The sequence below is a fragment of the Wasmannia auropunctata genome, unplaced genomic scaffold (genome assembly GCF_000956235.1).
Source record: "Wasmannia auropunctata unplaced genomic scaffold, wasmannia.A_1.0 LD335998.1, whole genome shotgun sequence".
Lineage (NCBI taxonomy): Eukaryota > Metazoa > Arthropoda > Insecta > Hymenoptera > Formicidae > Wasmannia > Wasmannia auropunctata.
In genome coordinates this window covers 1,239,717-1,265,631 of record NW_012026892.1, presented here as the reverse complement: position 1 = coordinate 1,265,631, position 25,915 = coordinate 1,239,717, and the positions used below count along the sequence as shown (strand labels likewise).

Here is a 25,915-nt window from a genome sequence, read left to right as displayed (position 1 = left end):
TGGTTTTTGCGGGGTTTTTAACAATTTCTTACACGATGTAAATCTATTATTTTTATTAAAAGCAAATCACATTGCTTACAGAATTAGAAATAACATGTATCATTTTGGGGTACATCATGCTAAAGCATGTAAACAAATTCTTAGTGTGTTAAATATCATAATTTTTACATCGATCTCTAATGAAATATAAAGATATCGTTTCTTCGTAACGAATATAACGTGAATTTTTAACAAGTTAAAAAAAGACGTCTAAAGGTGATGAAAGTATATCATAAAATAAGGGGAGCGCGGGCCAATAATAATGTACAGTTTTATAATAAATACTGGAAAGCGTGGTAAAATAGTTCCACAGTAACAATATTTATTACGCATGTAACTTTTATTGCGGCACCGCTGGTGGCGGTGGCTGGTTCTCGTCAACAGGAACTCCTCTGTAATTTGGGACAATAGTCGGTGAGGAGCATGCAGGGATCATCTGTGACAACGGTAGCAGAGAACCGAAGAAAACGTGTTGGATAACAGGAAACTTCGCCAATACCTGGAAAGTGAAAAAGTTAGGGCCGACAATTCTTTTCTTTCTTTTAGCATGCACCGACTGTAATTACCTCCGCTTGATACATTTTAATAAGACCACTGTTCACTTTCGACCATGAGGACACCGCGCTAACATTCCACAGCTGATTCGAATGCTCGGCAAAAGGTCCTATTTTCACCTAATAGAACGCAATTATTGTAAAAAAATGTAAAAGTTCCTTAATTTTAGAGATAAATTAAAATACATTTAAAAAATACAGTACAACTTCATTAGATCTTTATGAACTTCAATGTCTTTCTGTACCTTTGAGATAAATTCGATGCAACCGAGGAACATGAACTTCTTGCTGTAAGCTTCCACGATAGCTGGGTCTACAAAGTGACGTGGTTCTATCCGTGGATGTCCTAAAATATTAAATTATATATCATGAATCTTATAAGCAGATAAAAAAATCTGAATCTATCTTATTACAAAAGTTAATACCAATGAGTTGAGAACTCCCCCATATGAAGGGCACAAATTGATAATCATCCAAGCTCCAAACGCCGTGACTACCCGCCGGCTCCATACGGTAAGTCAGCTGAAGTCTGCGCACCAATTCCATGTACCTTCAGGCCGAGAAAAAAAACGATTTAAATTAAATAATTTGAAGACACCTAAGCTCATGTAATATACTAAACCAAATTAGTTAAAAGTACCTATTAAACACTTTTGTTACAACAGCAATCCTATCATCCATCGTATCTTCAAATGCGCCTATCTTGAATACACAGCAGAGGAACATGAGGAAAGCCATTTCGTGGCCTGTTCCATAATCGATGCGAGTTGGATTCCCGAAACTCTCGTATAAATACTGCACTACCTCTGGAATGGCGCGATACAGATCTTCTGGCAACACTTGTTTCAATTCCTCCGCAGCATTCTGTATAATGGTAAGATTAATTATATAAATAAATCGTGTTACAATTTTTCAATAACTTTTACGCTCTTACGTGCAATTTACATTTCTTTGATACAGCAATAACATACCTGCTGCAATCTCTCGTGCCATATGCGAAAGGACTTATTGCCAAATCGCTGGGGCTGTTCTGTAGGTGGAATTTCCGTTATCCATTCGTCAAATTTGTTCAACATCTGTACAGCTTTGTCTATCGCAGGCGACGGTGAACATGGCGCGTCCAAGGCCTTCTCTTGAACGGCGCTGTTCAACATTAAAATAAATCCCAGATACTCCTAGAAAAACAATTCTTTATGAATACTTCTAAAAGATATTTCTTTACATTCAAACAACTAAATTTATATGTATGCACATTTAAAAAATATTTCTTTACCTTTAAACAACTAAATTTATACATATGTGCATACACAGAGGATATACAGAACATATTTCATGTCATGCGGTAATTGAAGTAAATATAAAGTCGCAATGAAAAATAAACAACTGCAAAGATTGTCTTACATAGTACGCTTCCGATCTGTGCCAAAGCGTTAGATCATCCGGCGTCTTGACGCACTTTTTCGGCACGACAAATTCATGCGGCTTGGCTAAAACGATACGATAAATTAAACGCGCATTCTTATTTTCTTATTAAAAGTCAATCAATTTATGTCTGATACACATCTCGCAGGATACGTACGTGATATCACGGTATGTGCTGACATGACGAACGCTCGAAGGATACGAATGCGATATTATTAATGAGCTCCGTTAAGGCAACGCAATGGTATTTTTAACATTGACGACATTTCGCATAGGCGCAACGGTGTAATTAGATGACTCGGTCACCTATCGCTATCGCGACTTCGATATTCCGTATACAGGGAATGATGAGGGGACCCTAACCTAATAAAGTAAGCGTTTAACGTCGCGACGCAACGATAGGCGCACGCTCGAGCGCGAAGGTAACGCGCAAATTGCCGCGCCAATTACCTGCGTGCGTGACGTAAATAAACGAGCTACAGACGGAAGTTAGCAGTTAACGATAGCCCGTGACCTTGCGACGAAAATTGTCAGCTGTCAATTCCTACTTCGCGAAACGTGAAAACGCGATCGGTTAATGCGACGCGCACACGCCGGAGGGAAATTGGATCGAGATGTCGGGAAGACCTTACGAGATCCCGTTTAATGGACATCGCGTCATTAAATAATGCTATAACGTGCAAATCGAAATAACAGATATTATCTTTAGAGGCGGAAAATCTGAGTGCGTTTGCAGTATATATAAGTTATTAAAAATTTCTCAATCTCACGCGAATTGAATTTTCCGCCTCTTTACGCTAACCTGCTAGGGAGAATAATTAGGTGAAAATTCCCTGGGGGAATTTGATTAGATTTCGAATTTTTGACTCTTTTGGCGCGCGCATGCGGCTAGAAGAAAAGTAAAAGGTTATGAGACTATATGTTTTTATTTACATCGACGGATGGTGCTTGATATCTTTTCGTTGTAAAATTGAAAAATTTATATCGCCTGTCTTTTGTTAATTTGATTTGGGTTTGTGGAAATAATGCGTTTTTATTACACGAGCAGTAAGCATGATTTACGATTTTAACGAATAACATAATACATTACAATTACATTCCTCATACATTATTCTCTTTGCAGCATGGCGAAATAATTGAATGTTATGTTTTATATGTATATAAATCAGCTTAATATATTTCTTTATACTTATTGAAACACGTCAAAGATATAAAATTTTTTATATTTATCGAAGCTTGCCAGGAAAATACAATGGGTAAAGTTATATTTTTTTCTAAAGGCAGTATTTTATCTTCAGGGAGCAATAGAGCAATGATTTTAAAAAATGGTTTTTTTTTCATTATAGATAAAATCTGTACTCCTGAAGAAATCGAGAAAAAGCGAAAATTAGCGTTACAAAAGAGGCAGCAGGCTCAATTGAGGGTACGAAGTACACTCACATGTAGTCCAGTTAACAATCAACAATTAAAGGCAAACAAAAATGTCGCACGACCAAACAAATCGAACAATCGATTCAACCCTATAGAACCCAAAAATTTTTGCAATTCAACTCAATTCCACTCTGTAACGGGGAATTGTTACATGGTCAGCAGTGACAGATTTACTTTAGAAACATCGTTATTTGTACCTGCGATTATTGATACGTTTAAAACAATTTCAAGCAGAATATATGGTAATCTACAAGTTGATTGACATAACGGTAACGCACGCACAAACTGATATTTCTGATATTTATTAACATTCAATTGCACAGATCCAAAATCTAGAACATGGAATTTCCACCTCAACGATTATGACAGTTTATTACAGACACTGTCCAAGTCTAATCAATATACGATACATGTGTCAAGAATACCAGAGGCTGTCCTTCGGGTAATTGAGCATAAAATAAAAAGTAGACTAAAGTAGATATGAATATAATTGTTTGTATTGACTTTAACTCATTATTTTAGATATTCAAGAAAAACTTAAAGTCAGACAATCAAATATTAGATCAAGATTTATCGAGAATCGACACAACGTTGACAGATGCTTTAATGCCGTTTCAACAAGAGGGCGTTTGGTAAATCTATTTTTATATATACAATTTGTATATGCGCGTGTTTCATACGTATATATCAATATGTTTCGTTTAATTTATTTCAGCTATGGTATATCAAAACACGGCCGTTGTTTGATCGCAGACGATATGGGTTTGGGAAAAACTATACAAGCGTTAGGCATAGCACATTATTTCAAGGACAGTTGGCCACTTCTAATTGTAGCTCCTTCATCAGTCAAGTAAGTTTTGTTTGTAAGTTGAATAATGAAAGCATCGATACTGAAGGTATATTTTACATAGGTACCATTGGTCCGCGGCAATCTATCAGTATTTACCGTCCGTGCCTACACATTACGTTCATCATTTTGCAAACGCAAAAGATTGCATTGAAGATGAAAAAATTACTATAACATCATATGATTTGTTAGTACGAGCCGTAGCTACCTTTGAGAGACATATTTATGGATTTGTTATTCTGGTACAGATAAACGTTATTTTTAATAAGTTAGACGTAAGATAAACGTTGTTACTGCCGTTGTTATTACATTTTGTGAAATTGTAGGATGAATCTCATTGCGTGAAGAGCACTAAGACAAATAGATTTCAAGCTGCTCAGCGGATATGTGCCCAGGCACGTCATACTTTATTGCTCTCAGGCACTCCGGCTCTGTCGAAACCAATCGAATTGTACTCGCAGATTAATCTTATTATTCCACGTTTCATGAGGTAATCCAAAGAACTGTAGATATTCTATATGTACTTGTTTTATTTAAATTTATATGTTATGCTTATATTTAGAGGTATTGTATGTATTTTGCAGTTATGAAGACTACGGTATGCGTTATTGTGCAGGGAAGATGTCTCAGTTTGGTTGGGAGTTCTCAGGATCCTCAAATATGCAAGAGTTACAAGCATTGTTGAAGACCACCTGCGTGATTCGAAGGCTGAAAGCTGACGTTTTGCATGAATTGACATCTAAGAAACGGTATTAAAATGATAACATTTTTACGATGTAAGAAACTTATTCATTTGTCTAAATTTTATAGGGAGGTGATTATTTTAGACCCAGCTTTGATCAAATCTGGCACCAAGCAAATGGGGGAGATGGCGAAGCTATTGCAGAGAAATATCTCGGGCACGGAAAGACATAATGCTATAGTGCAATATTATAACGAGTCTAGTTACGCCAGACTGAAGGCAGTACGGTGGGTGAATATAGTACGCTTGCGCTTCTCAAAGAAAGCAAATAATTTCTATTAATTTAACATTGTGGCATTACAGCAATTACGTTTCGGACTTATTTAAAAGTAAAAAGAAATGCCTTTTGTACGCTCATCATCAAGTTGTTATGGATGCTATTTGCGACCTTGCCGACTCTATGAACATAGGGTAAGTTTTTATTAAGTAATTATCACCATCTACGTGTATTGCAATTGTGACAATTTTCCAGGTACATAAGAATCGACGGGAAAACCAGTTCGGAACAGAGGAAACTTCAGGTCGACAGGTTCCAAGAAGAAGATCACTGTTTGGCGGCGATTCTGTCGATTACCGCTGCGAACTCGGGCATTACGTTAACGGCCGCCCATCTCGTGGTCTTCACCGAATTGTTCTGGAACCCTGGTGTAATTAATCTTTATTTAAGAAAAAAAAAAGAATCTCAATAGATTACGCATAAAATTTATCTAACGCGTGTGAAACCGTGTTCCAGATCCTGTGCCAGGCGGAAGACAGAGCGCATAGAATCGGACAAAGCAACAGTGTCACAATCTATTACTTGGTCGCGAAGGACACTGCGGATGATTATATGTGGCCGTTGATCGCGAAAAAATTAAATGTTCTAAACGATGTCGGTCTCAAGCAGGATCTGTCGATCAGTAACGTCTGCGTCACGGTGCAGAGTAAAAGCAAGCGAGACTTGACTTCCTATCTGAATACTTCCTCGTCATCGTCGCAGTCGCACGATATGGAATGTTCTCCAGCTGACAGTGAGGAACAAGACGCAGCTCCGGAAGCGGCCTCCTCTACCTCAAGCGATGTTAAAGCGTTACTGGAAGCCGACGAGGAATACTTTGGCTCCTGCGATTGGGATGACATTATGTGATTATTACTCAATAATTTATTTATTAGAAGAAAAAATATTTTTGTACGAAGGGGAAGAATAATTCAGTATTTTTCCTTGCCATGTTCGAAGACAAATATTTTTCGTATGAAAGTATAATAAAAAGTTCCATGCCTTTCGTCTCGGATTTTATTGTGTTTTTATCATTCTCAGATGAAACTTCATCGAGGACGTCAAAAAACCAGTGTCCTTTTTTAAAGAATTATATTAAATAAAAATAAGTGAATTGAGGAAAAGAGAAGATTATATTTATACGAGAATAAAGTCTGCTTTATCGGAGAGGTTTTAATAACCGGCTGAGAATGCTGCGACGTGAGTTCGTGGCGGCGTTCAGCAGATGGCAGGCTTTCACACGACGACGAGGGCTCGGCAAGCAGCACGCGTGAATTTTTGGTTAACATTGTTTGTAACAAAGTGAATGACAATGTCTCTTTCCAACGTGCGGCAGTTCGTCGGCACGTTATGTCAACGTTACATGTTCTCGTTACCGGCAATAAACCTGTCTCGCACGCAAAAGGTAAGAACGAAAATCGGCGGCTCCTCAAGGTTAGAGTAAATGCATACTTTCACTATTTGCACTTGAGCATTACATAATAATGCAAAAAAAAGCTACAAGGCCGGCGTGTAATAATCGCGCCGGGATTTTATTATTACAATTTAGAATTTTTACTTGCTGCACACGACGACCGGCCCGTTAATTGCGTGTGTTTCTTTCAGATTTTTATTATCTGCTTCACCAGTGGCTCAATATTACTGGGGGGACTGGCACAGTTTCTGAAGAGACGACGGAGACACCCGATCGCACCCTCCAGAAGGCATTACAGAGACTACAAAACTAGATTAGGAAATATCAAGAATGCCAACTTTGGTAATACTACTGTTACGTGCTGTGTCGTTACATATTATCGTGCTTACATAAAGCAATATAATTTTTGGAGTTAAACGCGATATAAAACTCAAACACATTTAAATGCATTTATGTTCACATGATAAAACGAAATCACATGGTGTTTTTGTTTTCACTCCGAACGTCTAGATGTACTATCGCAAGCATCTTGGGCAAGGAGAAGCGAAGCCAGCACTAGAAGTCACATTAGCGATCGTGCGTCTCTCATCTCCTCTGTGCCAGGTGGTCCAGATGACAGTGAAAGACTTACTCCGCAACAATATGGTGTTCTTGGTAAGTCTTTGATGAAATTTATTAATAATTCAGATATCTTGTACATAAAAAAAAATAAGACAATCCATCTGACATTAAGTTTACTGGAAATATTTGATTTGTATCTGAAAATATCTAAAATATCTTCGTATACTTCTTAATTTTTTAATAAAAATTTAGAATAAATTTTTTTTTACAAAGAAATTTCAGCAGATTTCATCAATCATATGATCTCAGTAGTATCTTTGAATATTGATACATCTCTCATGGAATAATCTCGATTCTACTAAATGAAAACGAGTCTCTTGCGTTCTTGATTGCTTAATCCGTATTTACTAGAGATATTTTTTGGGAGATATAGGCAGCGTCGTCGGAAACTTTTTGTATGTACATAGTTTATATTTACATGATAATGTACAATACAGCAACATTATTCACAAATGATACATCTGTGTTGAGAATAGATATTTTTTAGAACGATTCTTGGCTTCGCCGAGATCGAGTTACTTTAGGGTTTTTGTTTACATCTACCAGCGTATAGAGTATCAGGAAAGTTAAATCTTTACGATCTCAGGTTGTATTATGAACATACAGCTTCCTTCTTCGTCGAGCTCTACGCTAAAATCACGTCTCGCGCTCGTTATACTCGCGTCGCATTCGTTCTCGTCAGTTTACTCGGAAAATATCGAAGAAAATATCATAGGTACTATAAATTTTATTTGCGTTTGTTTTCTATCGTCGCCCCCCTCTCTTTCTCTCTTTCGCTTTCTCGCAAATTTTTCAATCTCGCAACGAATTATTGCTTTTTTTCGCAATCAACGGGTCGCTCAACATAATGCTGTTTTCCTTTTTCCTCCTTCGTGTCTACGTAAGGTTTTCAATGAATATCACAACAGGCGGTGATTAGGCTTACGTTGATAAATTGTCGTTAGAAACACGTCCGCTTTTTTTAGCCCGAAATAAACGGTTTCGCGCTAATTACGGATTTATTCCATCATCGGTTTAATAGTAAAATATAAGAATTGTACTTGTGTGTGACGCTACTATCGGTAGAGAAAATATCTATAAATCATTGTTATATAAATAAGCTTACTACACAATATTACAACTATCAAGATCATATAGAAATACATATTATATACATACATGTGGACATACTTCTTCGGTAAAAACGCTGACAACGCAACCTCGGTATGAAAAATGATCATTCCCGTCGCCGTCTTTCGAGTGAACGGAAAAAAAAAAAATCTTTCCATAAAACGTCAAAATCAATGAGTCTATACTTTGCACGCGTACCAAAATATTCTATCCTCTTTTTTTTTTTATTAATAGATTATTCAAATATTTATATTGTATGTATATACCAATGGTTCCTCCATCGTTACCATCATTTTCAACAGTACTCTAAGAAACCTGCAAGTCGTATCACTTTACGCACTGGCGACAGATGGGTACACAACGAATTGATTATCGAACTGCTTAAAATGAAAAAAATTACGCATACTACATAAAACAAACATTTCGTAATTTTTTTTTCTGTTCACAACGCGATCGTGGATAACGTCGTCACTTAATTATACATTAAACGGCTCAACACGATCGCTTATCGTTTCGCTGCAACTTAACTTGGGAACTTAATTGAATCAGTATCTAAAAAAAGTACCCATCTATCCCTATAGTTTATACAATTTTCTCTCTTACTCGCTATTCCTTAGAAATTTTACACTCTTCTAAAATTATACGGCAATCTCAAAAATATATCGTAGCTGAATTAACTCGCATATCTTGCTCTTTCTTTCCATTGCTTAAACTTCTACTCGCCTCTCCCGACTTGACGTATATTACGCTGCTATTCCAAGACAAGTTATTCGCGGCATTTACAGCTCTCTTTCTCTTCAATCCTCTAAAAAATAAAAGAATGTGCCGTTCTTTGAAGCGATTATTCTAAAGGATCTAGAGTTACACGCTTTGTGAAGGCATAAAGACATACACATTATAGTTGGAAAGTCGATTTCACAGCGGGATTAGAAAAAGACGGAATGTTACGCGGTCGGCTCTTCAACAATATAACGGGTGAACGTTTCGCGGCCAGGTTAATCCACCTGCACATCGGTCGCTGCGATCTCGCTCTTGTACTAACTCAACGTCGTGAGACTAGCTCCGTCGTTCAATCGCGAGGATACTTTTTCTCTCATCCTCTCTTCTGTTACCCTAAGACGCATTTTTGTATGTGTGTGTATGTTACGTGTATGTAATATATATTATATATTAAATATCGAGTTTCTTTTTAAAGGCAAGCATTATATCAGCACCGCGATTCAGCGGCGCGTGTATGTACGTGTGTTCAAATAAAGAGGTCATTCGCGAGATAATCGCTACATACGAAATTACAGCAATTTTTTCTTTCCGCGTATATATATAATATATTTTTGTTCTTTTTTTCCTGTGTAATTCTTTTTTTTGTCTTTTTTAATTCTTTTTCCGTTCTCGGTACGGTGTCGTCTACTGGGGGTTATATTATTTTTTATATTACTATTGCGGGAATTAGGAGGAATTTAACGTTTAGAGGCGGCGGCGAACGCGCGATCGGGTCTTCACGTGATTCTGTGGAGGATCAGCAGCAGTAGAAGCGGAACGACGAGCGTCAGTAAGCTCGACTGGAGCGCGACTGACGTAGCGCCGCCGTAAATCACCTCCACCTTGTTCTTGAGTGACAGCGGACCGCCGTCGTCGCTCTGCATGCCCGTCGATATGTCCGTCTTCTTCGGCGGCAAAATCATGTTCTCGTCGTGGTTCACCATCTCCGACGACGTGCCGTCCGTCTGGTGCCGGTGCGTCGCCCGATTCGTCTCCTGCTTCGTCGTCGTAACCATCGTCGTCGTTGTCATCACTGTCGTCGTGGTCGGTAGCTCGGTGGTCGTGGTGGGCGGCGGCGTGGTGGTCGGCACCAGGCTGAAATTGCTCAGGAAGTAGATGGCCCCGAATTCGGCCGCGACGTCGAACAACGTTTCCTCCTGCCGCGTGCCGCTGATGGTGCGCGACGTCGTCACGCCGTCCTCGTAGTGCGAGACCAACGTCGCGGTGTACGGCACCTCCATGTCCGTGTAGTTCGCCTGCAGAGTCACGTTCACGGCCGTACCAGGCTCCAGATAGACCTGCACGCTGTAACAAACACGCGAGAAGATATATCAAAGCTCGTTGACTCAATCTAGAAATCGGTCGCTATAAATCGTACATGTATTTCTCCTCTTAACAACATTGCGACGATAATGAGACGCGTTATTTCGCATCTATCAAAAAGTTCAATTGGTAAACTTATGGGTCAATTCTAGAATAAATAAGGCTCGTAATTTAGTCTCGTAAAAAAACTTGTGAGAACTGACGACTGCATATTTATAACTTTATAATTTTACAGATAGATATTTTTTGCTAGCCGTAAGATTTACAAGAAATCGTAGACATTTAATGATCGTACGGATAGATTACAATTTCAGTATGTAAGTTCTTACATAAGTCTTACGAGAACAAATTACAAGCCTTACGATTTTGCTTCGAATTGACCCATTAATTTCATTATTCAGGGGAGAGATACGTATTTATAATTTATGTAAGGACACAATCTAGGGATCACCAAGGATCTCGAGGAGTGAATGCATTAACTTGGCGCTGGACTACGCAACTGGAACGCGAGTCCGATACATGATCGTAATTGTGTTGCGTTGAAGCATCACTTAAGCTGAATCGCGACGGAGTATTCTGGGGCATATTATCGGGCGGGAAGGGTGGCACGAAGTCGTCGTACAAAGTGCACTCCAGGCTCATCTCCGCCGCGCGCGAGCTTCAATGATGCACAGGAAGCGATGAAGTGCCCCGAGGGGCTAACCAGAGAGAGCGGACGAAATAGAGAGAGGGAGGGAGACACGGTTATGTCGCGGAATATAAACCTGAGCTCTAATTATATTTAATTATAGAGCCACGAGATGAGATTACGGGCTGAATCGCTGTAAACCGTATCGCGCTTGTCCGCCTTATGACTCACTGAAACGCCCCGCGTGTCGCCGATTCGCATCCTCGTAAGTCCTCACGATTATCCTCCTTTGCTCCATTAATTTCGCCGCAAAAGCGATAATAGAAGTTCTACGTTTTGTCATCACAATGTTCATAATCGTTACACAAGCGTGATGAGAGGGGGAGATAGATAGGATAGGATTTATCTAAATTGACCGTTCTCCGTAGCGCCTCGTCAAAAAGAAAATCTAAATGTCAACTTGCCACCTTAACTTGTCGTTCCACGCGACACTTCTGCGATCTTTTAGAATATAAATGGGACATTTTATCTCTCCGGATACGCGTAAAGAAAAGCTCTAAATTTGCATACCTACCGTTCAACTTCGTTGCGCGTGACAGTTTAAAGCGATACTCACTTGTAAACCTCCGTGCGATTTTCCTTGTAGTGCATACCCCACGTTATGTTCGGCAAGGACGTGCCGTTAATTAGCTTGATCGTGGTGTTCAGGCCGTTCAGGATGGCGTGCCTGCGACCCCAGTAGACCGAGTAGTTGTAGCTGTATCCGCGTGCCTCCCCCAGGTTCGCCGGTGCGGCTCGGCGATTTTCGATCGTCATCTTCCCGAGTACGCGAGGTACGCGCTTAACGTCGCGCCTCCTAGGCCAGTTGAATTTAACGTCGCTCAGCTCGTAACGGTTCGGCTCGGTCTCCACCAGTAGCTCGCCGGACTTCGCGGACCCCTCCTTGCCGTCCTACGAAAAGAGAACCAAGAGTTTGACACGCCGTTCGCCGTCGGCAACTCAATTATCTCGGCAAATAAATTACGCTGTCGTTAAAGCGCGACGCGTATCTACCACGAACTTAATGACTTCTTGGAAAAAAAAATTTTTTTTAGGATCAATGAATCAAATTTAATGCGATATTTCTGTTCATTAATCCTTATCGCGTGTTGGCAACTTGTTTTGAACAAGAATTTTTTTCGTGTTTATATTCGCGTTTCCAAAATTCAACTTGTTGGATGTCTCGTCTGATAATATTCTGCGTTTGAACATTTGCCAAGGAGGAATCAAACTGAAGGATGGCAATGCACTGCTCTATCTTTCCAATTCGGGAGATTTGGAAGAACTCGCGATCTCGGCACTCACCTCGTTCACGTAGACGATACTGCCGAAGTTGTCGGGCGGGCTGAGCGTACCGATGTAGTGAGTGTATCGCGGTTTCTTCATGTCCTTGGCGACCGCAGGGTGTCGAGCCACGAGGTCCTTCTTGTCGACGTACACCGCGCCCAGGTGAGGCTGCATATACTTGTTCCACTCGACCCACGAGATCCGCGCCGCCCCGTCGACGTTCTCCAGCAGTTCGTACTTCTCGTACTTCCTCACGGCACCGTGTATCGTCACCGTGCAGTTCTTCTCAATTTCCTTCTGCGTACCGGCCACCCATACGCCACTGTGCATCGCGCGGCACACGTAGAGCGCCGGCCTCCTCGTCTCCAACTTCTCCGCTTGATTGGCATAGTTCTCGTCTGCAACAAGTTCGCGCGAAGACGATCGGTTATCAATCGCAGTCTAATTCTTAGGATTCGATATTTTCATCTCGCGCGAAAGAAACGAGAAATGTAAGTCTAGCCCTTGAACGTTAACGGCGATGCCGCGCGAGGATACGATCGCTACCAATTCGTATCTAAATCTAGCGCGTCCCCGAGCGTCTTAATTTCTGAATGAAGCATAAACGAGCGTGACGACTCTGACGTAATGTCATGTTTCACAATTAATAGTTCACGCTAGCAAGACCAAGGAAGCGATGCGCAAACAGACACGAATGAGCGGTTTGCTTCAATGAATGCGAACGGCACTGTCAACACGGCCGGCACTCGTCGAAGTAAGCTGCTCATTTCTGTTTACGTTTGATACTCGCTCGGTCTCGATTCGGCTTCGCGCGACACATCGCATGAATTTTGTCGATTCGCGAATATCGTCGTCGCACCTTCATCCGACACGTTTTCGACACCACCGATGACTATCTCCTTCGATTCACTCGGGTTGTAGTGCGCCACCGGTAGCCACTTGAGCGTGCTCGAGGTGAGCGGCTGGTGGCCGTACTCCGACGTCTTCGACAGTATGTACACGCTGTCCGCGGTGGTCTCCAACAGCAGAAGAACGCAGCCGAGCACTCCCAGGGCGAGGTAATTCTTTTGTCGAAGCATCTGTAAAAGAGACATGACACGCGAGTGAGACGAGCGGGTAACTTTCCATCGGTTATCGTCTTTTAAGATAAGGAGCAGTGCACACAACGATAAACGAAGTTCCGTGCACACTCTTTATCCTGCAGGAACTTGCCTAGTCTGATCTCGATGAATAAACCAATATATTTACTTAGAGACTTCATTCTCGTCCTCGGCGCAATCTATAACAATTGATTCGCGCATTATCTAGGGGACTTTTTTTTGGCGATTTTAAGGATACAGTTCGCTAACCCCGATCGCTTTGGAGAACCGTTTCGCCGCCACTTCGTTACGTGGAATGTGAAGGGTTCACAGCGCGCCGGGTCTCACTCCCCCTCTGGCTTCCCCATCTTTCTGTCGGTAGGCTGACGGCGCGGCCGAGCTATGCAAAAAATGCGCGCGATTTTCCGGCGATTAACACGCAACGAGGGGGCACGCTTCCCTCCCATCTAATCGCGTCACGATCGGTAGCAAAAAGGACGAAAGAATCCGGCAACCAGGCACGAAGCGTACGCATAGCTTCGTGCTATACCTATCCTATGGCCTAACTCTGCTCTCGCAGGCAGAAGAGAGAAGCCGGCCGCCCCCTCTGGGCTTTGTGATTACGTTTCCGCTTACTATGCCGAGCGTGTCTTCAACACGGGTCCCCTCCTCTCCCGGGGTATAACTGGACCTCGACTCGGTTTTGCTCTTGCCTCGGTCTTTTCGCTTCGGTTGGTTCGGCAACGAGCGAAAAGGAAACCTCGCGAGTTCTAACACCCGGTAAAGAGAGAGAAAGAGAGAGAGAGAGGGAGAGAAGGGGGGCGGAGGCAAGTCTGTAACCTTCCTCCAGAGATCGATATGTCTTACAAAAATGTAATAATTCCGAGAAGTGAACGCGGACGTGGAAACGAGTTGAAAGTGTCGAAGAAGAATCCTTTTAAAATCAACGTCACGAATGAAAAAAGTCGCGAAGTTCCGCGAGTCGTGATCGTTTTGTTCGGGATTCAAGCGCGAGCGATGTGACGGCAACGGAAGTCGAAGGCAGCGGTGAATGAGCCGTTGACTGGCCGCGTGTTTACAAAGGCAATGACAAGTTGCATAATTGCTCGCTCAATCCGTAATCGATATAACGGCCGCGCGCGGTGGGTAATTGCACAATCGCGGTCTCCTCGTCTTTTATGACGGTTGCGATGATCCCGGCGTCGAGGCTGCCGACTCGAGAGACCGGCTAGCTTTTCGCGCACCGGGCATATCGGCTTCAAGTAACCGTAACGGTTCCGTGGCATATCCGTTTACACGATAATACACTCGTTTCACACCGCCCGACTTCCGCCGCTGGAAAGCCACCCGGGGAAAAGATAGAGAGAATATTCTCCTCTCGGAGAAATCACGGACGTCTTTCAGAGGCGACGGTACGGGAAGGTGAAGTGGCTTTAAATATTTATTAATAGAATTGCATAAGAGAGACTTGGAGATTGGAGATAAAAGGACTCGACGTCGACAATAAAAGCTTCGTTTTCCTCAACAGGCAATCCTCCTCGCGATCGTTTCGAGGAATAAAAACCGGTTCTTCTGTAACCGATTGAATTTCTAAATTTGGAGAAAACAAAGTCCGACAACGTCGTCGCGGTCCGACTTATCTTTATTAATCACTAAAACGACCGTGGGACAGCGCGATTGATAGACTTCGTGTATGTACACACATGAAATAATATCAGACTTTGTCGGAATTTTGTGGTGGGAACGTGCGTGACCTGCCGCAATGCCGTCCGTTCCGTGATACCCTAGTAATGCGCATGATATCGTAATGGATTATATAGAGGATTTAATGACGGTTTACCGGAGAGAACGAGATCAACCAACAACGTGGCGGTGGTGGAGGACTGGTAATTGAAACGCCAGCATGATTCTAACGACGGTGTCAAGTGGTAGTCGGAAAAAGGAAACGCTAACGATCTAGGAAGTGACTTGTACCTTATAGAGCAATCTAATCTCACATTTTATCGTCCTCGAGAGAGAATTACGGACTGGAATTACTTAAGCACAGCGAAATACAATTTATTCACTTGATTAATCCCGGATTTAACTCGCACTTCCTTCGCCGTCATATATACGTACGCCCTCCAATTAATTTTCCACGCTTCGCAATTCGGGACCGCACGGGCGTATTAAATCGACAAGAGGAGGACGATTATACGCGTTTATGAGTATCCTCTCGCGAATGATTTTGCGCAGCGGCGGCCAATCGAGAGGGCTCGCCGCTGACAAAACGTTTCCGCTCGCCACGGCTGCTGTTCACGGTTCCGCGGAAGCCGTCATTGTCGGCGCATTATTGTCAGCGATGGCATCGCTCCAATTACCAGAAAGATACGACGCGAATGATAACCCTTTCACGGCGCGACCCGCACAATTGTCCGAGCCCGGTTTTTTCTTTTTTTTTGCCAGTCGTCTCACACTTTTTTTTCTTCTTTCGCGTAGTGCTCCGTTATGCGAGTCGAGGAAGAGCGCGTATTTGCGAAAAAATTGAAAATTTTACGAAAAAAGATCACGTCAATGCAAACGTTCGCGCTCGTAACAGATCAATTTGTAATCGAGCACGATCCGTGACCCGAATGGAATTTCGCGCGTTCCGATTTGTCGCCGGGTCTAAAAAAAGGGACGCATCACGAATTCCGAGGACATCGGTTGAGCGAGCTACGTCGAGGCGGTCGACCGTTCGTTTCGATTTAAAAAAAAAAAGAGGCAAATGCCACGGGCAATTACGGCGGAACGGAATCCGCGTGAATGATCGACACGTCGACTAGACGAAAAACGCTATACGAAACGTACGTGTAATCACGCCGCTTTCCGCGCGCGAGGAAAGGATTCTCAATGAACATGTGAGAACGATAGCCGGAGAGTAACTAATATAAAAAGAGACGCGATTAATTTTCCCTTTCCGCGATCGCGTTCTCGTCAAGCCCGAAGCTGACGCATCGGCACCGGTTCTGCGTCGGTAATCCGTAAACAGGCAGGCGCAATCTCGTTTTGCGTTTACGCACACGCGGCGTACAAGGAGTCCCGTTGCAGACCCGCTCACGGATTCTCCGCTCCCCGCGTTATTATCCGCCCTCTCTTTTTCCGCGTCACGATCTCGCTCGCGATCGACACGCGATTCACACACGACGGGTTGCTCCTCACCTTCGACGCCGCGTAAGAAATCTTGTCATTTACGACAACGTACGCGAGTTACGGCCTGCTGCCGCGCGTACGACATTGACTCTCCGAGTGACACGCGCGTCCGGAACTCGACTCTCCGCGATGTTCTTTATCCGCGCGATGACGAGCGCGCCTGGAGGATTTATGGCTGTTTAAATGTCGGTCTAGCGCGGAGCGACTAAGGCTATAAAGGCCACTTCTCGTGGTCCGATGGCTTGTCACAGCTTGTCGGTAAATTACATCGCGCGGTGTAACTTCTAACCGGTTTAAGACGGCGCCGTGGAATCGTAAACACGTGTCCTCGGAGATTCCCTCGCGAAATGCTTGTCTTCTCGTTTCTTCCTCTTCTTCTCCTCTTCTCGCGTTTTCGACATTCTTACAGATTTGTTGTGAAATTCGTGCGGAAAGCTGTATAGACGACTCGTGAATCCAGTTCGCTGTTAAAAAAAAAAAAAAAAAAAAACCCGCGAGAACGAAAAGTCAAGCGCGGTCTCTCGCTTGCGCCAGCGTGTGTAACGCGATTCCCCGAGAACAGAATATACGCGCGTGTAATTTTATATTTATCATTTTCAAGCATCTCGCGAGTAGCTCGCACAACAGCTGAAACGTACCTCGCTAATTAAAAGAACTGTTATAGAAGTTTTTTGACGGTTACAAATGCAATTCGACAAAGCCCGTAAGATGAATAAGAAAATTTCACTGAAATGAATTAAAACGGAATGAAAGAACGAAATTAATTAAATAATGATTGGCTATCTATTTAATAAATTGATAATTAATTCAATAAATAATTAGAATCAAGTCAAATATTTTATTTGTATTAATATTATTCGTCGATAACAAAATTAACTTTTTTTTTCATGCAAGGATCAACGCGATTTTCCCACAATGACATACGCGAATGTCAGAATTCTAGAACTGCCTAGCGACGTCAGTTACGCAACTGCAAAAATTGCCCGCGGTTCGCTTTAAACATCGAATTTTTTAACTAGTCTATTTTTCCCAGACCGCGATATACATTTCGCGTGTCGCAACACGAATCGGATTGAAGGTCAAAACTCGGCGCGAATACGCAATATATTCGTCGATGATACTCGCGCGAGGAGATCCCGTTTCCACTCGCGAAACATACGGGGAACACTCGCGACGCGACGCGTCATATTATTTATGTTACAGTACATGCACGTTTCTTTACTTGCCGGCGATAAAAATCATCGCGTGGGCGCGCGGAGAGTCGTCAGTACTTACGTGGCACGTTATGTACTTCACGCTCGCGCGCCGCAACCTTGCCCCGTTCGTATGAATGATGTAATTCAAGAGCCCTCGGTATCGGAGATTAAGCTGGTCGAAGCGTATATTATTTATATACAATCATCCTACAATCTAAACAGTTACATCAAAATGAAATGATCGCTTCATAATGAGGTATACGCTTGTTGGATTCTCTTCTCTTTTCTTTTTTTCGAGCAACAAGCACGTTTTGAAAGTCAATCAAATCAAAATAAAATTACAGATGTCGAGAACCGTAACCTCTTCATCTTGAATCAACGATAACGAATCGAACGGTGAGGCGAAACACAGTGATCGAAGAGTCGGACGCGGTGGCTCGCGTGCGAATTGAGTGAGGATCAATCTCACGTTCCCGATGATCGGCCACGTTGTGATTCTCATCCCGCGTATGTTACCGTGATTATATCGAGGAAGGGAGAAGCCGATTGCGGTCGTCGAAATTGATATTCAGCGCGCGATATCGGCCGATTATTCTGCGCGAAGCGACGAAGAAGAGATTACGCGACCGGTATATACATATACACGTATCGTTTTATCGCGACGACAAGCGTATCAAGCGTGTAAAAGTCGCGGCAGGAGCGAAGCTCGCAAGACGCAGTCGCGTGACGTTGGCGTTGAAGTAGAATGTCCTTCGAGTGCAGTGCAAAATGCGAAAAGGCCGTTCGTTACGCGAGCGTTTGATGCGCCCGATGACCCACTGGCCCTCAACTGCACCGGAGACGACTTTTGGCGTATGTGTGACCCTGACGAACGTTTGCGCTACTCTTAATTGGGACCAATATATGCCGCCGACGCACTTCGGCGAGAACGACGCGACAGAGCCGAAACTCGGACCACGACTTTGATTCCTCAACCCCCCGACGTCGCGGATTGACCGTCCGAGATAACGTCGGGCGTGTGCCCGCCGCGTTCACCACGTTGATTTTTTCAGTTGTTACCCTCGCGGCGGGTCGACAACTTTGATTCCGATCGCGGACGGTCTCGAGGCACGCGACAAATGAAAAAAAAAGTGAATAAAATTAAAGAGAGGGCATGAACGTTACTTTTCAAATGTTAATTAATCCCGTGAACTAGATATTACCAAACTGGGAGAGGGGTGGGGGAGAGGGCTGATTTGCGTCGTGCTTGATGACGCGCGACAGATTTTTCCGGAATGAATTCCACGTACAGCTCGGATCGATCGGTTACACGTAATGCGGTTGACCGCCGGCGGAAGGGTGGAGGGAAGCGGCGACCCCGATTTCCCCATCGATCATTCGCGAATCCAGGAATAGAGGTAAACCCGGCATAACGACAGCGGGTCCGGACGTTTTAAATTTGTTACCAGCTTTTTACGCTACGGAGTCGGTCGGTGAACGTCGGTCGTGAAATAAACTTCGCCGACTTGGCGGCGCGACGGCGGCGGCGGCGGCGACGCGCGCACTTTAATATATTCATCGGAGAAACGGCGCGGGCGGCGCGGCGAGATTATCCCCGACGAAATTAAATAATTGACTTTCACAATGAATTTACAGCGGCACGCTAATATCGCCGGCGTAATTTAAGTTAAGAGAAAGTATATAACGCGCCCATTCTAAATTGCGCGCAACCCAATGGCCCGGTCAGATATTTCCTCACGAAAGGTCGCACCCGTCACCACGTGTATTTTTGCGCTTATTTCCGAGGCCACGATCCAGCGACAAATCCCCACGTTACGAGGCACTGACCATTTTCATCTCGCCGTTGCGCCAAAAACAGCAGGGCGCGGTCTCGAATCGTGTTACGACCGGAAAAATGGAAGAATTCTTCCCTATGCAAAAAAAAAAACAAACAAACAGATATCGAACATGTGTGAAAACAAATAGATCTTTCTCGTGGACGAAGCTTTGTGTTTTCGAAAATGGTCAGTTCTGAGACCGGTTGAGAGAGAAATAAATGGACCGCGGAACAAGAACATTCTTGTAGGATACTTCAGAGACAGTTTCGACTGCAGGATTGTCGATCACGTGCGGCCTAACTGCGGGACACGTTCGCGTAACTGAGGGAAGCGAGGGGAGAGGGGAGAACAGATAGGGCATGCCCTTGCCACACGGAATACGGAATGAGGGGAATATCGATTTTCGCCACGCTATACACGCTATCAAGCGAACAGCGTTACCATGATAACACCCCCGCCGTCGCTGCAGCGGAACCTGATGCAGTCGGCCGAGGACGGGCTCGCGTTTTCTTCTGTGATCCCCCGTCGTCTCTTTCTGGCACGTGCGAAGACGAGAGAAGAGGGTGGGCGAAAAAGGAGAGATGGCGAAGAAAGGAATCCTACACGCGTCACGGCGACAACGACAACAAAGAGACAAATTCTTCACCGAAGCCGAGACGCCGCAAAGCGGACGCATTGTCGCGCTCTCGGTACACACTCTCCTCTTTCGCAAGTATCGCTCTCACAAACGCACAATGGAACAAAAGCTCGTTCTTCTCTCTCTCTCTCTCTCTCTCTCTCTCTCTCTCTCTCTCTCTCGCTAAGTGATGCGGCATAATGAGAAGTGTAGCGCGAAGAGAGAAAGAGAACGCGGAAGGTGGCGATCAAAGCCGCGGGCGGGAGGAAATCCTTCTCGAATGTTGCGTTGATATTGCGACACTTTTGGACGGTGGACTCTTGAAAATCTACTTTCACCTGATAGTTCGGAATTAGCGCAGTTTGGTTTTGATTCATAGAGAAACGACCGCTTGGTTCTTTTCATCACGAAATGTTTCGTTTGAAACATTTCCCTTGCTTCTCATTGAGAAAGTATTACCGTCGTTCGGTTGTCCCAAAAGACAAACAGGCCTCTCTAAAAGTAAATCAGTGGAATTATCACTGATTTTCAGTGTATATTTTCCAATGGCATACTTTGAACTGTGATAAGCAGTGACTAGTTCAATGTTGTTTCAGTGATAATATGCTGATTCGAACAGTGAATTTCACGGTCAGTTTTGAAAATGGAAGTTTATTGTTTTTCAGTAATATTCACTGTTAGAATCATATATTATCATTGAAATAATCGCTGTTTATCACAGTTTCAAAGTATGCCATTGGAAAATAATGACATACACTGAAAATTAGTGATGGTTTCACTGATTCACTTTTAGAGAGTTTCGCGTTAAAATCATTCCATTTTTGGTTTCAAAAATTTAAGATTCATTAATTTTTTCTTTACTTTCATATCAAATACTTCGTACTGATATATATATATATACATCTTGAAGCGGTGACTCGAGAGAAAATTGCATTTGAAGGAAATTTCGCACGTCGACGATATCCGCCCGCTCGAAGCGAGTTCTCGCACTATGCGTTTTCTCGCCGTGTCGTCGAAGGAGGAACGAGAATATTTCAAGTGGTCAAGCGAAATACAAGCTCTCTGGTTCTCGTTACCATGAAGAAAAACGTAACGTCAGCTCTTATCGTCTTACGTCATCGCGCCCTGCGGGTATTTACCTTCTCTTGCCGGTCGGCTGGCCGGGCAGCCGGCCGACCGGCCGGCCGGATTCGTGTTGACCGTGCACTTCAAATCGCGCCGAGAAAGCCGACGAAGGAAAAATCGACCGCGAGGAATTCTGTGTATACGGAACCGTGCGCTTTCTAACGTGCGCCGACCAATAAAAATCTTGCGAAACGTAAAACGGTAGAGCGACTTAATTGACCGTGGAACCCTCCTCTCGTCTCTCTCTCTCTCTTGGATCTCGGTATTATAATTAGCGACGCACGTCTCCTCACTTCCCCCCCTCTCTCTCTCTGGACCGATCGTTGCAAATTAAAACGCTTGATGAGTTTTCTCACTGCAGTTTCCGTGCTCGAAGGCCATCGCGCGCGCCAGGCCGAACGGTAAATCGATAACGTTTCGCATTGACCTCGAGAACGGGCAATATCTCCCGTGTTCCTCCTATCCGTACCGCAGAGCAATGGTCCGGAGAATCTTTAGTCGGGAGCCGATTAATTCTGAATCTCCGGGAGGAGGGAGGGACGAAACACAGACTGGAGAGAACAATATTGTCTCCCATTATCTCGTTCTCTCGGCAGCCTCGGCGCAGCGGGTCGCGAGGGAGGCAAAGGCTTTAAGAGGCTAATTAACAACCGGTATCGATAAATACGTCAGGTAACGTCGGCGCAAAAGGACGATACCGTTAACCACGTCGTCGGAGTTACCCGCCTCCGCAAGATCGGCGCAAGACGGGGGCGGAAAATGACTCCCCCGCCTTCCGTATCCCGCGCGCAATCTGTCACTGTCAAGGGCATCTATGCGACCAGAGACCACAGTCCTCTATATATATGTCGCCATTGTTAAAGTCATTTCCGTCGCTCGATTGCCCCCGGCGACATCGCGCCGCATATCGAAAACTTAACTGCGATTCTCCGCTGTTCAAGCTTCTCCCTCTCCCCCCTCCTTTCTCTCTCTCTGTGATCGTCGCGATATTACGTTGATTGTTCCATTGTCGCGAAATACATCCTCCTCCCTTTATTGTCCAACTGCATCTCCTATCTCTATCCACGGGGATAGATAAGGCCTATCCATGGTATGTTCGGGAAAATCAAATAGCCAAGAGAGCGGCGTGTTAACATAGCTACGCTTGTTTTATCGGACAAATAAACATTCGCATTCCATCGGTGGAAACTCCGATCGACCCGATGCATCGTCCAGAATGCATTCCTTGACGAGAGAAGATGCCTCGCGAGTGGAGTTTCTCTTTGACGAGAGAATTTAATTAACCGAACCGGCGCACCGCGCTCACGCGAGGCATCATCACGAACCGATTTATTTTATTCGTGTTTATTCGGCCCGTAATAGTCCCGGTCGAAAAAAAAAGCGCGGCGATCGTGGCCGGAAAGAAAAAAAAAACAATTACTGTTTTCCGTTATCCAGCTCGGAATACAAGCACGAGTAAGAGGGAACGAAGGGGGGAGGGGGCGTCCCCCAAAAAGGACGATCGCGCGTTTGTATCACGTCGAGTTTCTTCATCGAAATATACCGGAGTCCCGTAGAGCTTCTCTCGCGGCCGATGACGTGGCTTTCGTAGTGCGGCGTGACCTCCATCGGTCTACTTTACGACGAAGCCCATGTCCTAGGCGAGCATCAAGGGGAAGAGAGAGAGAGGTGGCTTACCACGGTATACGATTTTATCTTCCGCGGCTCCATAATCACGTAGGCCTTTATTACGAATGAATTGATGGCGTTTACTTATGTTCCGCGTACACATCCTTTACGAGGAACTAAGAAACGAAATGAAGTCCCGAATACAGTATACCGGTGAAAACAGAGTCGCGCAAAGAGAAAGAAAAAAAAGATATGAATTATATTAAAATACACGGCAGGAAAATGTGATACGAAGAGGCGGTGGGACTCGCGAAGTAAGTTACAACGCAGTAGCCGGAGTAATCGTTATGAAGTAACGAGTTGGAAAGAGGGGGGGAATCCTAAAAATAATAACGGATTAAATTAAACGCGGTCGATTGATTTTCGTCTCGTATCATACCGTACCGCGATGTCAAACGTGACGTTTATTTTTATCGGGATGTAACTCGCACAAACACACATACATACACACACACACGCATGGCCTGTGTTTGGCATTGAATGCGCCGCTAAACGGAGAATACACGAGCCGCCCGCGGACTCTGCGTCGTACCAAGGATACTGGGAATATTAATACCCTCCTAGACGAAGGCATCTAGATTAGCCGACGGCGTTCTAATGAAATAAGAAGAAAAAGATTCCAGAATGTCCTTCATACTTGGTCGATTCGGTGAAGGGGGTAGGAGGAGAGAAGGCGCACTCTGACACGGGAGACGAGATGAGGAGAAAAAGAAATGCAGAGGCGGCAGAAACAACAGCGTGCGACGATGCCGAGCATCAGATTATGAAAATCAGAACGAACGTCGGTGTAGGTTAAAGGCTCGTTGCGCCGCGGCCGGGGCGTGTAACGATGTCAGTTTTATTAGCCTCATCAGGGGCACCGAGAGAGGGGCATCCTCCTCCGATCCGGGGGCGGGCACCACCATTACCTAATATCCAACGTGATCGCGTATCTCGTTACGCCGGCAATTTGCATCCATCGACGCGTCGTTGGGCGAGAAAGTTTTTTCGCGCGCGTGAGACGACGACACACCTGCGGCGGCGAGTGGTCTCTCTCTCGAAGAAGAAGAAAAAAATTCCCTTCCGCGGTGTATTTTTGGCGCGAACGGGAAGAAGGAAGAGTGGAAAAGCGCGATGAATTTCAACGGCGGTGATAATTTAAAGAGAGAGCCGATTATCGATTGTGGCGACCGTAACTTGACCGTATTAATTGTATACTGGAGATTCGAAAGAGCGCGCGAGAAATGTCAACAGTGATAAGTCAATAACTTTCCGAGGAAAGTCTCGACGTCATTGACTTATCATTGTTGACGTTTCTTGCACATTCGAGGAGTAGGTATCGAGTCAACGAGGATCGCTTCCGTGAGAAAAAGTCTCTACCCTCTCGCGTTCGGGATTGCGTAACATCCTGACCACGAATGCGGTCGCGGAGGTAATTATTATATTATGATTGTGGGAAATTTAATATTCTCCCCCCCCTCTCCCTCCTTCAAGCCCCCTCTTTTGATGTGGAACGTGGTACATTATCAATATTCATTTACACTCGCAATTTAACGAAGTGCCTGGGTATTTAATGTAATATAATGTAACGCGTAACGTGCACACACGCACGGCTTCGACGGGGAGATTCGTAGAGCGAAAATCAAACGGGTAAATCGGGGTCACTCGTTACATCGCAAATCATATTTCGCGGCGAAGGTGTAGTATTATGTACGCGAGAGTTCTCATACACGTTCGGCTCGAAAATCGGGTTACACCCTGGCTCGGCTACCTACGATTAATTACGTTGAAAGCATACTCGCATGTAATTGCACCGTGTAACGCATCTGTCATTCTAAACGAGTGCACTATCATGCGGTCGTAACGCGGTGTATATTTAATTGAAAAATAAATTCCGCTCTAGATAACGATGTAAACGTAACGCGACGCGAAAATTTCTAAATAATAATCCCGAGCGAGTGCACGGAGGCGGTGTTTATGATCGGGACGAGAAAGGAAAGGGAAATCGACGAGAGGCAAGGAACAGGTATCCGATTATATTATTAGCGGAAAAACGCTCGGTAGCGCAACATGATGTAACAGTCTCGCAGTTTAAAATCTCCGCAATTCCTATACGTCAATCACGAGTCACCGCCGCCGCCGCCGGAGAAACGAAATTATATACGGCGAGTTCCGTGAAAAAAAAAGAGACGAAGTGCTTAATCCGAACTACGAACGCGGGTAATATCGCGCGAAATAAAGTTCGCAGCGGCGCGTTTTTTGCCCTTCCCTCAGGCGAGGATCAACGACATCCCGCGTTCTCTTTTATTTTCTGTTTTTTTTTGCCATTATAAGGTAAATATCAGGACGTGACTCACGTGACATATCGCTAATGCGAGAACGTTTACCGAGTTTCGCCTTGAAAGAGTCATACGTTACTCAGCGCATCCGTTACATATAGGTAACATGCGTATAACGGACTGGAATACCGGCGTGCGTCACTATTGTATATACGATATATAAATTGGCTCTAATGCAATAATATTAGGAATTTCGCAATCGCCAATTGTTATCGCGGAAACTTCGCGGTGTATATTAATCCCGCGGCTGTGTATCACGACCTCTAGTCACGCGACGGGAAGCGTCCTCTTTCATGCAGTACAAGAGAGCGAGTCGGAAAAAAGGNGAGGGAACGCGAAGAGGGGGGCGACCGGTTATCCTTGGATATCGTTCCCGAAGGAGATTGGACTTGATTGATAAAATTGTATGTCGCGCGATGGGAAGTGTCGAAGAAAATTGATAAGATTAATCGA

The 25,915-nt window shown here is 44.1% G+C and overlaps 4 protein-coding genes across 8 annotated transcripts in view; 2 read left to right on the top strand and 2 right to left on the bottom strand.

The window, feature by feature from the left end:
* Window positions 1–38: 38 nt before the first annotated feature.
* On the bottom strand, window positions 39–2,536 carry LOC105453613 (serine/threonine-protein phosphatase 2A activator). Its single transcript, XM_011695727.1, has 8 exons — window positions 2,173–2,536; window positions 1,995–2,080; window positions 1,565–1,768; window positions 1,234–1,457; window positions 1,019–1,143; window positions 839–939; window positions 606–713; window positions 39–538 (listed from the first exon to the last, which is right to left on the bottom strand). Exons 1-8 carry the CDS (start codon window positions 2,195–2,197, stop codon window positions 380–382), a joined length of 1,032 nt encoding a protein of 343 aa, XP_011694029.1. The 5' UTR covers window positions 2,198–2,536; the 3' UTR covers window positions 39–379.
* Window positions 2,537–2,663: 127 nt separating this feature from the next.
* LOC105453614 (SWI/SNF-related matrix-associated actin-dependent regulator of chromatin subfamily A-like protein 1) lies at window positions 2,664–6,419 on the top strand. Of its 3 annotated transcripts, XM_011695729.1 has the most exons (14): window positions 2,749–3,062; window positions 3,139–3,271; window positions 3,362–3,688; window positions 3,770–3,888; window positions 3,969–4,078; window positions 4,162–4,296; window positions 4,358–4,535; window positions 4,620–4,783; window positions 4,878–5,042; window positions 5,104–5,262; window positions 5,339–5,446; window positions 5,508–5,682; window positions 5,769–6,157; window positions 6,333–6,419. In XM_011695729.1, the coding sequence occupies exons 2-14, from the start codon at window positions 3,268–3,270 to the stop codon at window positions 6,334–6,336; spliced, it is 2,037 nt and encodes a 678-aa protein (XP_011694031.1). In that variant the 5' UTR covers window positions 2,749–3,062; window positions 3,139–3,267; the 3' UTR covers window positions 6,337–6,419. The 3 variants fall into 3 exon arrangements, with proteins under 3 accessions (XP_011694032.1, XP_011694031.1, XP_011694030.1); XM_011695730.1 differs by lacking the exons at window positions 2,749–3,062; window positions 6,333–6,419 and adding an exon at window positions 2,664–2,739 and having other exon boundaries at window positions 3,251–3,271; window positions 5,769–6,306; XM_011695728.1 differs by lacking the exon at window positions 6,333–6,419 and having other exon boundaries at window positions 5,769–6,306.
* Window positions 6,420–6,510: 91 nt separating this feature from the next.
* LOC105453616 (protein FAM73B) overlaps window positions 6,511–25,915 on the top strand; it is a 28,133-nt gene continuing 8,728 nt past the window's right edge. Inside the window, exons 1-3 of the mRNA XM_011695734.1 lie at window positions 6,511–6,696; window positions 6,897–7,047; window positions 7,216–7,359. Coding sequence (XP_011694036.1) covers window positions 6,598–6,696; window positions 6,897–7,047; window positions 7,216–7,359 — 394 coding nt within the window. The 5' untranslated portion in view covers window positions 6,511–6,597. The remainder of the gene's footprint in view (window positions 6,697–6,896; window positions 7,048–7,215; window positions 7,360–25,915) is intronic.
* The window catches only part of LOC105453615 (protein unzipped), a 20,235-nt gene continuing 2,036 nt past the window's right edge, over window positions 7,717–25,915 (bottom strand). Inside the window, exons 1-6 of one of the 3 annotated variants that reach the window (XM_011695733.1) lie at window positions 13,822–13,967; window positions 13,685–13,751; window positions 13,332–13,551; window positions 12,491–12,870; window positions 11,763–12,097; window positions 7,717–10,500 (exon numbers count right to left, since the gene is read on the bottom strand). In XM_011695733.1, coding sequence (XP_011694035.1) covers window positions 9,933–10,500; window positions 11,763–12,097; window positions 12,491–12,870; window positions 13,332–13,551 — 1,503 coding nt within the window. In that variant the 5' untranslated portion in view covers window positions 13,685–13,751; window positions 13,822–13,967 and the 3' untranslated portion in view covers window positions 7,717–9,932. Of the gene's footprint in view, window positions 10,501–11,762; window positions 12,098–12,490; window positions 12,871–13,331; window positions 13,552–13,684; window positions 13,752–13,821; window positions 13,968–25,915 lie in introns of those variants that run through there. The other 2 variants (XM_011695732.1, XM_011695731.1) reach the window with 2 other exon arrangements.

What these genes read in the sequence shown, in the direction of transcription:
- LOC105453613 (XM_011695727.1), bottom strand. Translation starts at nt 2,197, where the DNA reads ATGTCAGCACATACCGTGATATCAC. An exon ending in GTAACAAAAGTGTTTAATAG is followed by an intron (nt 1,144 to 1,233) that starts GTACTTTTAACT and finishes CTCGGCCTGAAG; the next exon opens with GTACATGGAATTGGTGCGCA. An exon ending in GCATCGAATTTATCTCAAAG is followed by an intron (nt 714 to 838) that starts GTACAGAAAGAC and finishes GCGTTCTATTAG; the next exon opens with GTGAAAATAGGACCTTTTGC.
- LOC105453614 (XM_011695729.1), top strand. An exon ending in GTAGCTCCTTCATCAGTCAA is followed by an intron (nt 4,297 to 4,357) that starts GTAAGTTTTGTT and finishes TATTTTACATAG; the next exon opens with GTACCATTGGTCCGCGGCAA. An exon ending in AATTGTTCTGGAACCCTGGT is followed by an intron (nt 5,683 to 5,768) that starts GTAATTAATCTT and finishes ACCGTGTTCCAG; the next exon opens with ATCCTGTGCCAGGCGGAAGA.